Genomic DNA, 18,324 nt, shown 5'->3' with positions numbered 1-18,324 from the left:
GTAATGGGGACAAAAGCTCAGTCGGAGTGGGTTAAAGGTAACCAGGAGGTGAGGGTGCTGAGAGGTAGGACTGTTGACAAGCCTTGTGTCAAGTTTTGCTATGCAGGGGCTGGAATCTAATGTATGTGACTGTGTATAAGTGACTTGACTTCCCCAAATCTATTTCCTCACCTTTAAAATGGGTGTTTGCCAAGTGCTGGTTTCTACCATTCTCTTCTCTGTCTTAGGGGTGTCATTTTCTCTTTGGTAAAATGAAAGAATTAGACCAAATGAAGTTTGACGTTCTAAGTTCTCAAGCTTTGCCCACTCCTCAGCCCTTGGGTCCCTCCACTTCCTCTTCTCTTCGCTATCTCTGCTCAGTTGCCGTCTGTGATTGTAATGTAATGCCCAGTGGGTCTTTTCTTCTCTCTCTTGTTCATTCCGCTTACTCCGTCCTGCGCTGGGCCACCAGATTAATCCTGCAAAAGGGCTCATATGGGCTTCTCTCCCACTCAGGAGCCTTGTGGGGGCTTTATTCCTCTGAGATGAAAGTTCTTATCCCCACATGTGATCCTTTATGACTTGGGTGCTGTCAAATTCATTTCCTCACCTGCTCCCCTCTTCACCCTGACCATCCGATCTGCTGGCACATGGGCATACCTTGTTCTGCATTGTCTCTGGCCTGTGGGATGTTTACCGAGCTTTAAATCCTAGGCACCCTTTGGGAGCCAGCCTGTGTGCAGAGCTTCCCTTAGCACAGTGGCCCAAAGCTTGGACACCACCTCTTGTCTGTCCTGCTTAATTCCATTCACATCTAGAGTGGACTTGCTGTGTGCACACCACTGACCACCTGCCTCATGTGACAATTGTTCCTCATGGGTCTTAGCTCTTTGCCTTCACCATGAGCCTCCTCAGAGGGCAGGGCACTGCCTGTTGGCTCTCAGAGGGCAGGGCACTGCCTGTTGGCATTTCTTGTGGTGTCATACACGTTGGGTGCTTCCCAAATTAATTACTTCAATCAGAAAACTTCACTCTATCTGAGAAGCTTTAATAGTGTACTTGGGATTATTAAATCCTAAAAAAGGTTATAACAAAGTTTTCTTGGTGTGTGTCTGTGCTTAGAATTTAGAAAATAAGTCATCCAGTATTGAGGCCATTTTATGAAAAGCCTTTAAAATCTGCAAATGCATTGGCCCAGCAATTCCACTTCTAGGGATTTATCCTAAGAAAATAGTCTTGGGTATCTGCCAATAATGTTCACTGGAGTGTTGTTTATAATGTGCAAAACAGGAGCTAACCTAAATGTCCAACAATAAGGGGATTGGTTAAAAAAAAAGCCTCATGGTGTGCATTCATACTCTGGAATTACTGTCCGCTTAAAATGATGATGTAGAAGGACATATATTGACTTAGTAAAATATTAAGTGAAGGAAGTGTGTTTACAAATGTCATTTTTGTCTGGTTTCACTTACCTTCATTTATAGAGAGTGGATAATTGGCATAGATAGTGTTAACATTGTTTATCTTGGAATGTTGAGATTGCTGATGATTTTTACTGTTTTTTTTGTTGTTGTTGTTATTACCTCTAAACTCTGTAGGAAGCATGCTTTCTTGATCAATAAAACTTAAAGTTGGAGTTTGTGCTGCTTTTATTCATAAAACAAAATCACGTTTTTAATCTTCTGTTAGGTTATCCTTTATGTCTACATTAATGCACGTATGGAGAGAACACAGTCTACCCGGCTCATGTCAAATGGTAGTGGGAAGCATGGAAGCATGCGTTTTTGAGCCCCCACTTTACAGGTCACAGTGACGGTTCTCCAGCGTAGAGTAGACTGATTGCCCTGTGTCCTTCAGGCAGGGTGCAGTAGTAAGTTATTGATACTTGGCTGCTGAGCTGTTGTTCGGGCCTTGGCAACTGACGCTCTGCAGAATGGACCAGGAGTGTGCAGTGGTGGAGTCCGGCTGGCCTGGGTTGCAGATTTAACTTTCGCCTCTGCCTCTGTGTGCCCCTGGGCTGTAAGCTTTAGTTTGCACGGTTAACTGGGATGGTCTCTCCTGTAGTCGGTTGGTGTGTGTTGCACAGCATCTGGTCCATTGTTGGCACATAAATGCCAGCTAACTGGTTAGCCACCTAGACTGTCAGTCTGCAACCTACAGCTCTGCAGTGAACAGTTGAACCTTATTTCTTTAATAATAATACAGGATTCCTGAAAACCAACTGTATTGTTGTTTGGAAAATAGTTTAAAAATTATTTCCTTCTAACTGAGACGTTTACCCTCTTGTCTCCCTTCAGTCTGTGGGCCAGGCATCGACATCCGCAACGACTATCAGCAGCTGAAGCGCCTGGAGAACTGCACGGTGATCGAGGGCTACCTCCACATCCTGCTCATCTCCAAGGCTGAGGACTACCGCAGCTACCGCTTCCCCAAGCTCACGGTCATTACCGAGTACTTGCTGCTGTTCCGAGTGGCTGGCCTCGAGAGCCTTGGAGACCTCTTCCCCAACCTCACGGTCATCCGCGGCTGGAAACTCTTCTACAACTACGCCCTGGTCATCTTCGAGATGACCAATCTCAAGGATATTGGGCTTTACAACCTGAGGAACATTACTCGGGGGGCCATCAGGATTGAGAAAAATGCTGACCTCTGTTACCTCTCCACTGTGGACTGGTCCCTGATCCTGGATGCGGTGTCCAATAACTACATTGTGGGGAATAAGCCCCCAAAGGAATGTGGGGACCTGTGTCCAGGGACCATGGAGGAGAAGCCGATGTGTGAGAAGACCACCATCAACAATGAGTACAACTACCGCTGCTGGACCACAAACCGCTGCCAGAAAAGTAAGAATGATGCTGACTGCTGCTTTCTCTCTGCCTCTCTCTCTTCTCTTCTCCTCCTTGACCTCCCTTCTTTTCTGAATGCACGAGTTCCACTGGGCAGGGTGCAGTCGTGCTGCATTTAGGACGTGGCACGCCTGCTGTGCGGAAGTGGTTCCCAGCGGGGGTCTTGGTTGGCTTTCCTTTGCATCTGGGACTCTTGGATTGCGGGACTGTGGCATGGCTGGAGGCCATCATGGCTGCTGTCAAGACTGTTCAAATCACATGTTAGAAATAATCCACCACACTCCTGGGCTAGAAACTTGCTGACCTTCAGCTTTGAATTCCTGATGAGAAAGGTGACCTGGTGTGCTTGGAAGTCCCTGAGCCTTGGCAGCTGGGGGCTGCTTATGTGTCAGCTCTTTCATCCTTTGTGCAAAGTGATATTTTTTGTTCTGCGGGAATTCCTTAGTTTGAATGGACTTGGAATATGGTTAAAGGGAAAGTAAAGCACTAACTCATATCCTATGAAAGTGGTCCTTGAGTCCTAGTGAGGATGTTATGATGCACAGAGCACCTGGCCCAGGTGGGAGACCTCGACCCATTTCTGCAAGTCCCAGGTTTAGGCTGTACTTGCAGGTAGCTGTGTAGCAGGGTGCATTTTTAAACCTCTGGGATTCTGTTTTCGTTCTTTTATACCTGTTTACTGAACAGTTGTGAAAATCTTAAGATTTCACGAGTGAGGGAACTTTGGGAAGTATTTACTGTTCTGGGGGTCAGATGGTGGTATTTTGAAGCTTCTTGTATATTTATCTGCAATAGATTTATTTTCCCTTGAGAATAACTGAGCTCTTGCCTTCATGTGATCAATTCCTTGAGAGCCAGGCTGTTTGGTATTAAAATGTGACTCTGAGCCTTCACCTTATTGCATTCAGCAATAGTTACGTATATTGGCTAGGAAGCTTTTCCTCACTGGTTGGAAGTCAGTGTGTTAGCTATAAATAGCTATAATTTAAGTGTTGGCCCAGTTAAAGATGCAAGGAACCCATGTTCTGTAGTTATGAAGAACCAAGAAACCCCAGATTGTTAGACTTGCCTAAAATAAATAAAAGACGAGACCCCACAGCGGTGAAGTGTGTAAAAAAAGGCCAGACCTCACAGGTAGCCCTTACTTCAGTTCCCCTTCAGCCAGGCATGAGGCAGGAAAGGGATCTGTGTACCCTGATCTGCCACACACTTTTATATTCTGCGGAATTGGATCAGTGCGTATGCGAACATTGATTAGTAAGGGCAGGGGTCCCACTGGCTGCAGCCAGTACCTTGTAGAGCTCTGAGAATGCCGTCAGGCCACTTTAAGGTTGGCTAGAGTTGGGGGGAGATCTTATGCTAAAGTCAGTTGTGTGGTTGATTAAAACTGCCCTATCATTAAGTTACCCACTGGTTTGAGAAAACAACAAAATATATTTTTTAAATAACCTTGACATTTAAAAATTTTATCCGAAAAGTAAAAGGTGTTATCAAGGGAGGCAGCATGGAGTAGAAAAGAGATGTTGAATGTGGTGATGAGGGCCAGAAATGACCTTGGATGGGCCAGCCTCTCCGGGCTGTAGTTGGGCTTTTTTAGGATATTTCTAGGGCAGTCCCTTAGTGGTGATCATATATGGGCATGAGGATGTTTTGAAAACTCATAAGCTCTTTACAGAAGGGAGGTGCTAAATGAAACGTCATTAAGTGGAGAGTTGTTCAGGAACTAGGTAGGTAGTTACTTTGGTCTTGCCATGGGTTTTTGGCTGTTTCTGATGAGCTACTGATTGAAGACCCCTGGGGTAGGAGTGAGGCCTGCAGTCTGGGTCCAAATCTAAGAGTGGCGACTAGAAATGAGCAAGTTATTTAAATTGCCTGGGCCTTGGTTTCTTCATATGTGGAATGGGGTAAAGCCTGCCTTCCTCATAGGGCTGTTGGAAGATGAAAAGGAGAAAGGAAAAGCACCGTGAAAATGTAACGATGGTTAGAAGTTGGGCTCTGCTGGTGACAGACAGACCCTTGATAACACCTGTTGGTTGGTCACCTGCTTCCCCAAGGCCATGCCCTGCAGCCTTCTCTTTGACCATCCCAGCCCTGCTGAAGTTCATTGTGATTTCGCAATGGAGTACTTACATAAAATTGATAACTGCTTTCAGGGAAATTGACTTCCCTTCCCCTTGTCCTGAAAACTCAGGCATGGGCGTATTTCTTGGAGATTTTCTAGTTGAATCAGAACTTCCTCTTGGTTTGCGTAGATTCCATTTAGACCTGCATTGTCCAGTGTGGTAGCCACTTCTTGAATAAGCCATATGGCTTATTGAGTACTTGAACTGTGGCTTGTCGAAATTGGGACTGCTTTAGGTGTAAAATATACATTAGATTTCCAAGACGTAGTATAGGAAAAACTCTGTACACCATTTCATTAATAATTTCTATGTTGATTACATGTTGAAATATAACATTTTATTATATATTAGATTAAGTAAAATGTGTTCTTAAATTTTCACCTGCCTGTTCTCTTTTAATTTCTTTTTCTTTCTTTCTTTATTTTTTTTTTTTGAGGTGGAGTTTTGCTCTTATCGCCCAGGCTGGAGTGCAGCGGCGCAATCTCGGCTCACTGCAACGTCCGCCTCCTGGGTTCAAGCGATTCTCCTGCCTCAGCCTCCCGAGTAGCTGGAATTACAAGCATGTGCCACCATGCATGTCTAATTTTTGTGTTTTTACTGGAGACGGGATTTCACCACCATGTTGGCCAGGCTGGTCTCAAACTCCTGACCTCAGATGATCTGCCCGCCTCAGCCTCCCAAAGTGTTGGGATTACAGGTGTGAGCCACCATGCCTGACTCTTTTTAATTCTTAATGTGGCTACTTGAAAACTTGAAATTACGGATGTGGCTTGCATTCTGTATTGGCAAGCTGCTTTAGAGCATTTCTTTTAACATCAGTTCTTCCCCTCATCATCTTTTTGGCTGAGTGGTCACTGCAGCATTCATAGCCCCACATGCACCTCTCCAGCCAGAACCCTTAGGAATCATTTGGGGAGCTCCGTGAAGGGCATTGAGTCCAGGCAGAATGGCTACCTTGAGTTCAACATAAGCGTTAAGATGGCCATTCGAAAAGATTAAGCACAGAAGAATCCCATTCAGGTAATCTTCCGTTGGCTGGCTGTGGAACTAAGGAGAACATCTGGAGAAACATGTCAAGGGTGTGTGTGAAATCGTTGAGCCTACTCGATTTTGTCATGCTGATGTGCGGTTTTCACTTGGCACTGTCCTTTAAACTCCCTCTGTGCCATGACTCTGCAGTGCCTGGCAGTGTAGTAGACTCTACTCCCTCTATGGACGTGATCCCCCTGTGGGTTCTCTGCACACTTCTTTATTTCTCAGTTCTTTTTGGATTTGGGAGTGGATTTTATACATTTTTGAGTCATTCCTAAAGAGCGATTGACCCGTAAAGAACTGTGTAGAGTGGTTTCCTTTCAGTAAGAACATAGTTGTGTGGCACTCCCTGACATGTGGTGTGGTTATACTTCTTCCCTTGTCTTCCGACACCACCCTTTTATGAGTCTCTTCCTGCCCCCACAGGTGCCGCTTCTCTGTCTCCCTTCCCTCAGTCCGGCTTTTAATGGTGGTCTCCTGACAGTGCATTCAGGCTGCTGTAACAAAATCCCATACTCTGAGTGGCTTACACACAACAGAAATACTGCTCACAGTTCTGGAGGCTGGAAGTCCAAGTTCAAGGTGCTTACGAGATTAACTGTCTGGGGAGGGCCCGCACTCTGGTTCACAGAAGCACCTTTTCACTGTCTTCACATGTTGGAAGGGGCAAGGGTTTTTTTTTCTGGCCTCTTTTTTATAAGGGCACTAATCCCATTTGTGAGGGCTCCACCCTCATGACCTAATCACCTCCCAGAGCCATCACACTGGGGATTAGGTTTCAACATAAGAATTTTGAGGGGACATAAACATTCAGATCATAGCATGGCTGGAGTTCTATCCGGGGCTTCCTTTTCACTTTCCTTGTTCTCATCTCATCCACTGGTAACTGCATTGCCTCCTGTCTCCACCTAAACTTCCAAATATCTCCAGCACAGAACCCTTTTGAGTCCAGGGCCTGTCATTCATATCCATCCCAGAACCCTTTTGAACTCAGGACCTGTCATTCATATCCAGCGCAGAACTCTTTTGAGCCCAGGACCTGTCATTCATATCAGACCACCACGAGCATTTCATTACAGCGTCTGATGGTCTTCCCTGTTTCCTCACTTTCGCCTATTTTTTTTTTCTTTTCTATTCCCTCTTAAGTGGGCCACACTTTTGTTCCCCTGGTTCTTATGTCAGGAATGTGGGTGTCCTTTGGACACTTCCTTCTCCAGTTGGACACCAGGCCCTTTCCCTCCCGAATGGAAAGGAAATGCTGCTTCAGCTGTGTTCCTCTGCTCCTCCCCCTTACAGCAGCGACATAGACTCTCTCCTGCTATTGTGTCCTGTGGCTCCACCGCGCACTGGGGAGCTTTTCAGTATGCACTCTTTTTTTTTTTTTTTTTTTTTGGAGAAAGAGTCTCACTCTGTCACCCAGGCTGGAGTGCAGTGGTGCGATCTTGGCTCATTGCAACCTCCGGCTCCTGGGTTCAAGTGATTCTACTGCCTCAGCCTCCTGAGTAGCTGGGATTACAGGCCTGTGCCACCACACCCAGCTAATTTTTGTATTTTTGGTAGAGACGGGGTTTCACCGTGTTAACCAGGCTGGTTTCGAACTCCTGACCTCAGGTGATCCACCCGTCTTGGCCTCCCAATGTGCTGGGATTACAGGCATGAGCCACTGCACCCGGCCATCTAGTGTGCACTTTGGACTGATGTGCTCCCCTACCCGAAATCCTGTAGCAAGCCCCTATAGGATAGGCATGTGGTACAGTGTGAAGCTCCTGAGTGGTCAACACCTACCCCATGACAACATGCCACACTCCATGTGCCACTCCCTCCCGCCTGCCTGCCGTGTCCTTGGCCCCAGTGGTGCTCTCCCATGCTGACCAGCTGGCACGGCTCACCTGGCCAAACTCTAGCCTTGCCTTTTGCTCTCAAGGATGTAAAAATTCTGCAGATTTCAGGAGGCATGTCTCCCAGTACCTGATGGGACACTTTTTGCCCCACTGTAAATTCTGGGTGTATCCTCCAGTGTATGCTGTCACCCCAAGGGCAAGCACTACATCTGCTTAGTGAAGGATTTATTGTTAGGAAGATACATTTTCCCCTTGAGCAGGGAGTAGCATATCATGGCAGTCTGCAGTGAGCCAGTTGTGCCAGGATTATGAAATGCAGATGTTTACTGTGTCATTGTTGCTGTCATTGCTGCTGAGGAGTATTGACCAAAATCATCTGCAACTCTTAGTTGGCAGAGAGGACCACTATGGTGGGCAGCTCTTTCTTTCCTGCCGTTGTCGGGATGATTCCAGGCCAGAGATGTTAGAGAAGTATGGAAATCATCTGAAAGGTTGAAGCTTGGCGCGTGAAGCCGTTCATGACTTTGTAAGGCAGTTTTGCTGAAGGCCAGTTCTGCGCTGGGAGGGACAGAGGTGAATCCTCCTGAGTGCCTGTGGTTTTCTTACTTCCTGGTGAATTTGCCTAAGTGCCTGTTGTTTGCTTGCCTTGGAGGCTTTCTGGTATTTCATTTCAGGTGCAGATGCCTCCACTTCCCCACAAAAAAACCCCAACAAAACCTAAGACCTTACTGCAGCTAAGTCTCCAAGTACTTTTTAACCCATCGGGATGAACAGCCTGTGGTCTACTCAGATCACCCTGAGTGCGTGTGAGAAGGCCTGGGCTTTGCCAGGAAATCCAGGAAGGCAGGGCTGGGCTGTATTGGAAGCTGGCTTAGCTGGTGGGGCAGCCTCATTTCAATTAAAAGGGCATTGACTGCGAGCAGCAGTCCTGGAGTTTGTTGCATTTCCTATTGCCCTCAAAATGAGAAACCGGGAAAATAGCAGATTGGAGCCTTTGAGAAGGCAGTAAATAGCTGTTTTTATTGACAAAAGGAAAACATTTTACTGCCATCTCACTGATGGCATCTCACTGACTTAAAATGAAGGCAGGTTGTAGTAAAAAAAAAAAAGTCTACATTTTTCCCCACCGCATTCTTATATTCTTATCAGCCACTGCTCACAAGGGCAGTGTTGTCTTGTGGAGTAGAGGCGTCTCCTTCCCTCATTTTCCTGTGTAGGTTGCTATGGCTGACCTGCTAGATCAAAGTGGAGGACCTTTTTAAGAATGTGTAAATTTAAGGCTGGGCGCAGTGGCTCACACCTATAATCCTAGCATTTGGGGAGGCTGAGGCAGGAGGATTGCTTGAGCCCAGGAGTTTAAGACTGGCTTGGGCAGCATGGTGAGACCTTGTTCATATAAAAAATTTTAAATAATTAGCTGGTTGTGGAGGCATGTGCCTATAGTCCCAGCACTTTGGGAGGCTGAGATGGGAGGATCCGCCTGAGCCTGGGGAGATGGAGGTTGCAGTGAGCCGTGGTTGCGCCACTGCACTTCAGCCTGGGTGACATAATGAAATCCTGTCTGGAAAAAAAAAAAAAAGAATTTGTAACTGTAAGTTTTATGGCTAGCTTTGAGAAAGGAAAATAATAATAAAAAAAGAATGTCTAAGTCACCTGCTGGATGGGGGGAAGAGGGCACATTGTCTTTGTAGTGAGACTTCACTCATGTGATGTGCAGTATTTCATCTTAATATATATATTTTTAAACTTAAGCTACTTGTGAAAAGCTGAGATGTTTCTGTTAAGCGCTGTGTGGTCTGCTGCCAGTCTCCTGCAGGCCGTCGTTCCCCAGACTGCTAAGATGATCATGACACAGGCCTGCATTTTCAGGTGGACCCTTGGGAGGGGCTTGTGGACCCTGGAGGAGAAGGCGGCCAGGAGAGGGGCATCTGGCTTTGTGTTGTTGGCAGGAACTTGTCTCGGTTGCCCTGGAAGGCCTCTGCTCTGGTCAGCTGCTCGTAGTGTGGGGGTGATCTTTATTTAGAAGGGGGTCACATGCCCCCAGGCCTCATTGCTATGCCTTTTATAGTCAGGCGAGGAGCTCACGTTCTGTTCTGCCTGATTGCCGACCCTTGTTGCCGAGATGGTGAAGCAGTTTGTGTGCAGGTTCCCTGGGACCTGGCTTAGCCCACCTCATTTCTTGGGGTGTGTGCCTTGTGCCTCAAAGACTTTGCTTTTGGCTAATTGTCATGTAATGATGGTGTCACTATCCTGGGCCCCCTTCAGAAGTTTTTAATAGGATCTCATCTAAGAGACCAAAAAGCTTTCAGAATGACTGACTGTGATTCTTGCATGCCAGGTATTTGGAAAATATCTGGAGCCCCTTCAGCTCTCACCAGTTAAACCTATTTGTACAATTGTTCTGGTTTCTTCCTGTGCTTGAAAAGCCTCTTTCTTTGTTGCGTTAATACCTCTGTCTTGCTTTCCTCATGTGTTTGCCAGTGTGACATTCTCGGCAGAGTGGGGATGACGTGGAGCGTGTGGGCCCGTGGTTAATCTTGTCCTGAATTGCCTTGCTCAACTTGCGTGTATAGGGTGGTTCAAAAGTTAAGTTTGGCTGGTGAAGTTGGAAGCATCACTTAGAAACACGCCTCCTTTGGGCATATGGTGTGAATCAGGGACTCTGGCTATAAAAGGTGGGGTCTCTGAGCACCATCCTAGTTGGAATGTTCCCCTGACTTGGAGGTAGCGAGAGACAGCCAAGGTGTTTGTTCCAGGGAGGCTGGTGGGTGGGAGATGGGATTTTTCTGTCTGTGGCACAGGCAGTATTAAGTAGAGCAGGCTGTTTAAATCACATTTTAAGTAAAAACCAAAGTGCACAGACGATCGGCAGAACTTCTGGGGGATAAGAAGCTGCTTTCCTCGAAGAAGTTCACCTCCAAACCAGCGGCCATGGCTCAGCAGCCAGCATGGCAGCCCCAGGGGTGCATGGGACTTGGGCATGCGAGGCTGGTGAGGGACAGGGACAGCTGGGTCCAGCAGTGCCTTTCCCAGGGACGGTTGCCACGTCACCTGTCTGCCCTGTCCTTCCATTTCCTTTCTTTGAACTCGGGGGGCTTGCATCGGACTACCTGTGCCATTTCCTCAAACTCTAAAATTGAGTAAGTTACTGAGGGTTTCCCTGGTCTGCTCTGAGAAGATTTCTTGCTTCCTGATCTGCCTGTGTGTTCGTGTTGCTTGGTCTCTCTCTCTCTTTGTCTCTTTCTCTCTCGCCTCTTTGATCCTAGTATATACAGGCAAGGTATGCAGCATTTAAAATGTTCGTAACTCATCACATGGCACACTGAATCGTGTATAACTTGGGAATCAGGGTTTAAGAAATTTAGAGATCATTTATATGGAAGAAGGAACCCCAAGTAGAAACCCAAAATCTAGACCATTCTGGGTTCTAGTCTGTACCTGCCACTGGCTAACATATGGCTTTAAGCTGGATGTTATAATGAGAGCTGGAGTTTTCGTCTGATTGCACATAGCCTTGCTTTTCTGTCTTTGGAAAAGTAGCTCACTGCAGAGCCCTGGTAAACGTTTGAACTGCATTGCGGGAGTAGGCAGAAGAACAGAACAGTCCTTGGAGCTTAGTAGGAGGTGTGAGGGCTTATGGGGGACAGTTGTCTTTTCAAGTCAAGGAGGAATAAGGGCTTCTGGGGTCGGTGGAAAGGGTGAGTCTTAGGCAGGGAAGGGTGACCATCCAGGTTAGATCACTTCTTCTGCAGGGTCAGCTCGGCCGCTGTTAGGTTTTCAGGGTGTCGTGGGGCTGGCCAGGCCCTCACCCCTGATATCCCTGAGCATCTGTTCCTCACAATGTTGTGGAGTCCGTGGGGGCAGAAGCTACCATCCTGTGCCTGCCCTCACTCTCAGTGTGACTGGTCTTCAGGATGTTTAGGTGGCTCCACACGTGGATGTACAGCATTCTCCTGTTTTCCCCATGGCATATTAACAGTGAGATCTGCAAGAATACATAATTTTGTACAGAATGGGATGTATTTCTTTTAAACCACGTTCCTGTGTGGACAAGTGGTATCATATGCAAAGGTTTAAGAACCGTTGATGCCTTGAGATAGTGCCATCTGTTTGCCTCAGGTATTTGGTGCTAGGACAAAGCTGCCAGGCCTCACCTTCCTTCAGTGAGACAGGAATAGGATAGTATTTGGAAAGCATCTAACGTGTTCCCAAGCACATAGGTTTTTGGTAAATGGTGGCAGCTGCTGCTATTTTTTTTTAATTAAACTATCTAAGAGTTGCATTCTGAGACCATCTAAAATTCTGAGTCTTAAGCTGTGTTGACTATGTTCACTACCATATCTTAAATGGTCCTTCTATATTGCTTTTCTAAATTGTAGAATTTCAATTATTGTAAATAGCGGGCCATACTGTAGGTGTGGTTCTTGCTAATTTGATTCATACTGTTCAAATTCTGGTGCTCTGTCCAGATAAACTGTATCTTTAAAGAACATTCAGTGAGGTACATATGTCTATATCGGGGTGCCAGTGGAGTCCCCCTAGTTATATGTAAACTCTATTTATTTGGTTCTCAAACTGAATTTATTTTGTTTGCAAGTTTGGTATTTGGGAGCATTTAAGAAATATCCATAGATTCTTGTATGATACTGACATTAAATCATTAAATACTATCTTTTTGAAATGCCTCTGTCTGTGTGCCTGGAGAACATTGAAGTGGTTAGAGTGGGCACAGTTATTGGTAAAGATTACAAAGATGTGCATTTTTATGACAACTTTAGGTCTCACATAGGTAGCCAACCATCTGCTCCAGGAAGAAGCATGTGCCTGTTTATTCTCTTCTTTGGTAACGCTAGCAGTGTATGTGTGCACACGTGCACGTGTGCGTGTGTGTTTGTGTATGTGCACACCACTTTATTCTCCCACCCAGACTCTTCTCCTGTTTTGTTTAGTTTCATTTTCCTCCTCTCACCCCCATTGCAGGAAACAAACACTGGCTCTCTGTCCTCTCTTAGATCTTCCTTCCGTTCAAGGGGATCAGGTGGGTGGGAAAATGTTGTGCAGGAATGCCAGTCCTCTGCCCGAAGCCGGGCTTCTGTTTCATCTCATTATTGAACAGAAGTCGCTTTTTGTTTCTTTGCCTTGGTCACAAACAAGCACCCAGTCCTCTCTTCTTTCTTCCTGCCATTTTTCCCAGAATCCATGTGGGATGGGAACAGAGGCAGCGTATTTAGGGACTGTCGGTTGCTTGATACCCATGGCCTTGTTTAGAGAAGCTGTACCCACTGCCCTGACGTGTAGCTGCATCTAATTTGTTTTTGCAAGTCCTAATGAAGGGACCTGGATGAAGTTAGTGAGGTTGCCGTTCCTGGGGTTAATGCAGAGTGGCCCGTGGAGCTTAGCCACCCTTCATGCAGAAGGTGGGGCTGAGGGCAGCCAGTGTGACTGAGACTGGCTGGCCCACCCTGAGCTGCTTGTGCCCATGGGGCCCCTGGGGAGGAGGGCCCAGCTGCAGTGCGCATACATCTGCCCTTGGCAGCAGATCTGTGAACCCAGGCTGCCATTCTGGATTTCCGGATAGATGCAAAGTGCTTGGACGTGTTTTAGCAGCTGCTGAGACCAGGAGTTGGGCTTAGTAGTAAAAAGGGGGAACAAAATAGAAGATCAGGAGACAAAGAGCCTACAGTACAAAAAAGGAAAGACGAAGGTTGATATTATTAGAAATACTTCCTGGGCAGCCTTAGTGTTTGAATTAGGATCCCCCCACCCCCACCTCCCAGAGGTATTAGTTGTAATGCAGAGACAAATGGAAACTAGTCAGATCCTTGGGTCCTAGAAAAGACCAGCTTTGTTCCTGGGGTGGTAACCTAGTACAACGTTTCCGTGCCTATTTCTTGACCTCTGAATGGCCCCTTCTGCTTTGCTAAGTAGATGATATTATTAGGTGCTTAGACTATTCTCCAGATAGGATGTAAGGATATATTTTTGTTCTCTTCCTCAGTGAACTTGAAATGATTGGATTATTTTGTAATACGTCGATACTACTTTTAGAAGCTTTTGAATAACTGTGTCAAAGAAGCTTTAGAACAGGTTTTAAGCAGGGTTGCAGAGAATGTACTGAGTGTGTTTTTCCACTCACAAAGACAGCATCTGATTGCAGAAGTGTGTATCTGGTTCTAACTCTTTATCACTTCAGGGACTGTTCAGGCAGCACCATCCATTGGATCTCCTGCCCTTCCTCTTCCAACCCCCGCCTTATCCCTGACCATTCTTTTGTGACCAGTAGTCGCTTATGAATGGAATTCTGAGAATGTATAATTTTCTCAGAAGAATGCTTCTTTAGCTCACCAAATATTTCTTGTTTGCTGAGGGGGAAAAAAAAATCCTCCTTGGAAAAGTCATTGGATGCCAAAGGTGGGTGATTAGGAGGGATGAACTTCTGGGTGTGCCTAGCAAAGCCATTTCTATTCATAGGCAATTAATAAAACAGCCAAACTTGACCTAACAGACTGCCATTTTGAGAGGAATTTGTTTTGCAGGATTAATTGGCTTCGAGGTATATTGGTGGCGGTGCAGTGATGATGGCTGTCATGCCTTCTGTGTCTTCTGCTCATTGTGATGCAGGGCAAGTGCTTAGGCCTCAGACACAGGCTCCCTGAACTTCATGTTCAGTGCTTTAGGGCGGGGGGACTGGGGGACTTGAGACCCTTGACTTAACTCGGTCCCACTTTTCTGTTGCTTATTTGGGTAACCCCAACTTTATCTTACTGGGCAGTAGTGTTATCCTAATTCTTGGAAATACTCAGAATGTAGAATAAAGAGCTGATGAAAATGTGTAAGAAGGGAGTGAGTAAGTGGTCATTAGAGAGAAATGGTAATTGGGATGATGCTCTGACCCCTTCAGCAAAAAATAAAAGGTGAATGGTTTATTATGAGCTAGTTCAGATTCTGTTTTTGGAAACGAGCTTGGTTATACATAGTGTATTTGAAAAGCGTGAAGCATGGACTTTCAGATGCCAGCTCTTCAGCCTCCTGTAACTCCAGTTGCAAAATCCCTCCAGTGTATCTAAATAAATGCAAAGTCATCAGTGGCTTACCATTATAAAGCTGGGCTGGAGAGGCAGGTGGCCTGGATAATCAAATGGCAAGAAGTAAAGGGAGCAGCCCAGCTTCATGATCGGGAGAATTTGCATGAAAATTGTGTACACTTAAGCACCATTGTCTGTTGCAGAAAGCACGATCTGGCCTCTTCTACTGACTTTCCTTCCAGCTCTGAGATTCAGTGTTGAAGACAAGGTTGTTGGGGACCTCGGATAGATCCGTTGGCCCTGGCTTTCAGTAAACATTACTAGAGACTGAGGACGTGTTCTAGACTTGGAATGGTATGAAGCAGTCGAACTCTTTAGGATGGGCCCTACCCTTAGGGACTGCCTACAAAACTAGATCCAGAAGAGAAGGCTGTGGACATTAGGAGGTGGCTGCAATTCGAAAGTTCCAGAGAGCTTACTGAGGGGTAACGGATGTGGGACAGGAGGCTGGCAAAGCACCTCAGCGATAGGGCAGAAAGAAATAAAGTGGTTAGGGAAGGAGTTGAGAGCAGGAAATTCAGGTAGGATTGATGTTAAGTCTTAGATCTTTGAAGTGACTTTCTCTGGTCTGGCTTTTGCTGTTACCAAAGTGAATTATTCATAAGTGCATATGAGAAATGCTGATGTAACTCGATTATGTGGAATGAATTTAAATTCATTTAAGTCATTCTTTTCAACTAAAGTAAGCTTTCCCTCATCCAGAATCTGAGCAGCCCGATAGCCAAGCAAGAGTTTCCTTGTGCCATGGCCAGTGATTGATGCCTTCTTCTATGATGCTGCTGAAATGCTGGGGACTCTGAAGCGCTACTGGAGTGATCAGAGCAAAATTAAAATACTTTCTCAGCGGTTTGGGAGTTGGGTGCATTCTGCTGTATTTTTTGCTTTTCGGCATCTGGGTTTGGTGTGCATGCATGGTGAGCTCCAGCTGGAGCAGACGTTACCTGCCGAGGCCACGCTCTTCATGGTTTCTCCTTAACTGTCACCCACTTGATCTTCCGTGAAGCCCCCCAAATCTCCCTTACTGAGGACTCTTGCTTCCAAGTTGCTTTTGTGCTCATCCAGTGCTGGGTTATTTGGTCAGTGATGATGGTTTCTCTGTACTTTTTATCAGTAGGTTCAGAGGACCTTGTTTACTCCTCATTCATCTGTCTCCCCAAACAGTTGAGAAACCACTTGTGGGTTAGGACTCATGCTGTGTTTATAATGTTTGATTCTCCAACCTCACAGCTAATGGGAGGCCCATGGAGGAGATACTCTGTAAAAATCCATCTCCTGTGTGGGCTTGACCCCACTTAGTGTCTGAGTGGTTTGGTCCTCATAGTTCTCTTGGGGGAGGAGGAAGGGAAGGAGGAGGAGGCAGCGATGGCAGTGGCAGTGGCAGCAGTGGTGGCATCTTGGACCAGAGACCAGAGACAAAAGAGGTCTTCTCTCAGGGTAGTGCACCATGAGAGGGAGCACCTGTTTACATTTTGTACCCTGGACACCAATCTTGCCTTGCTCTAGTGCTGGCCCTGAGAGGTGCAGGAATTTTATAAAGAGATTTATAAAACATTTTTGGTTGACCAAATTGGTCCCTGGTTCTAGCTGGAATGAATAAACCAACTAAATAACAGTAAAGTTTGAGAGTAAGTGTGTGTGCTAGAGAATGTGTGCACATGTGTGGCCTTGGTGAGTTCTTCACTTTGCTGACTTGTAAATTATTTGGGGTCCTATGCTCCTCCCCACCATTCTTATTCATGTCAGTCCACCATCATTAAGGAAGTGGAAGCGAACACATTGTGTACATATCACTCCCATAGAGAGGGAGACTGGTGAAGAGGTTTGAGTTATAGGTCACACCTAGGTTAGGTCTGGATGTGTCTTTGCAGGTTTCCTTGCTAGTTCCTTGGCCAGAGTTTCCATCATGTCCCTCAGCTACACAATTAAGGTGCCCCCGTTTTGTGCAAGTCTCATGCTAGGCAGTATGAGATGACACAAACTAGGATTCTGTTGTGAGATAAGATAAAAACACTTGACATTTAAAAAAGAGAGAGACAACTCATGCTGTGTGACGAGACACTCTACGACTTTTGCCAGAAGAGAAATAGAGGCAACAAGTGCTGGGAGCTCAGAGGAGGGTGAGTTCCACATTTGGAACTTTGGATGAAAGATACTTGGGTCTGGTGAAATCGAGGCCTTTCATGAGGAATGTCCACACTTGCTCTGTATTATTTGCTGAGCACTGTATACAAGGCCCTCGGCTTGTGAATGAGCTGTAATGCGAAACTTTGCAGTCATTTGGAATGTGGAGTATATTATTTTGTAAAGATGAGGTCTGAATGGTGGTTTAGGTCCCAGGCCAGTGTCCCTCTGCCCCCCACCTCCGTATGTGCCCTCAAGCCGGTTTGGCTTAGACATTCTTTATCTTTGACTACTGTGTACAGCCTTAGTTCCATGGGGAGGAAAAGGCTTGATGAACTCTACCCTGGAAGGCTGGTGGCTCTGTTTTCTGATGGATGAGGTAGGAGTGGTGGAAAGCTGGTAGTTTCTACTTTATACCTGTTTAAAAAGCCCCCTCTGAGGCCTTAGCACTTACCAGATGTTCAGGATTGGGAGAACAAAGGAGCTGCCTTTGCAGAGGTCTGTGGGCATGCAGTGGGTGAGAGAGCAGGCACCGAGTGCCCCGAGTTTCCTGCCTGTGTGGGCAGGAGGATTCTAAGTGGAATCAGCAGCATCTCCGCCTGGTGCTGGAGGAGGAGTGGAGTTGAAGGTGGGATTCTTCCTCTTGAAGGACTTGAATGAGTTTCTTTGTGGCCGAACAGAAACTGGTTCATCACTCATGTCATGATTTTTGTGAAGCGAGGACTTGGGGTCCAAGTCTAGGTTTTAGGTTCCCTGCTGTAACCCGTGGCCACCGAGAGAGAGTTTTATGATAAAAGGTCAGCAAAGTATCTGACGACATCTCACACTAGAATGGGTTTCGTACATGTTTAGTTCCCTCTCTTTTTATTCCACACTCCCCCACCCCAACTTTAAATCAGAAACGTGAGGGTGCTGATTGAAGTTTTTTATAACTTTTCTTATTGAGAATTGTTCTCTGGAGTTGTCTCCAAGAACAAAGGAATTCCAGACGTTCTCCTCCGTCTCTCCTTGTCTCTTCTGTCCTCCAGTCAAAGAAAAACTCTGCATGTGATCTTTGACCTGGAGAAATATTAAATCTATGTTAAGTATGCAGACGTGAATGGGCAAATGAAGGATTTGTGGCAAAGAAGATCTGCCGAAACAAATAAGTCATGTAAATGGGCAGAGGGAAATATTAAATCGATTGCATCTTTCGGCTCCTGGTACTTAATGCAAAGATAAAGTAGTGGGAAAAGGTTGTCATTTGAATTAATGGAAAGATGAGGGAGTTTTGAAGCTAGCTGGGATTTTTCTGCCT

General features: G+C 46.0%; 1 protein-coding gene across 4 annotated transcripts in view; it reads left to right on the top strand.

The window, feature by feature from the left end:
- IGF1R (insulin like growth factor 1 receptor) overlaps positions 1 to 18,324 on the top strand; it is a 317,640-nt gene that overhangs the window by 56,725 nt on the left and 242,591 nt on the right. For all 4 annotated transcript variants that reach the window (XM_055277093.2, XM_055277092.2, XM_055277091.2 and 1 more), the window contains exon 2: positions 2,277 to 2,822. In XM_055277093.2, coding sequence (XP_055133068.1) covers positions 2,277 to 2,822 — 546 coding nt within the window. The remainder of the gene's footprint in view (positions 1 to 2,276; positions 2,823 to 18,324) is intronic.

This window comes from Symphalangus syndactylus, chromosome 5, assembly GCF_028878055.3.
Source record: "Symphalangus syndactylus isolate Jambi chromosome 5, NHGRI_mSymSyn1-v2.1_pri, whole genome shotgun sequence".
Lineage (NCBI taxonomy): Eukaryota > Metazoa > Chordata > Mammalia > Primates > Hylobatidae > Symphalangus > Symphalangus syndactylus.
This window is presented reverse-complemented; position numbering and strand designations above follow the sequence as displayed.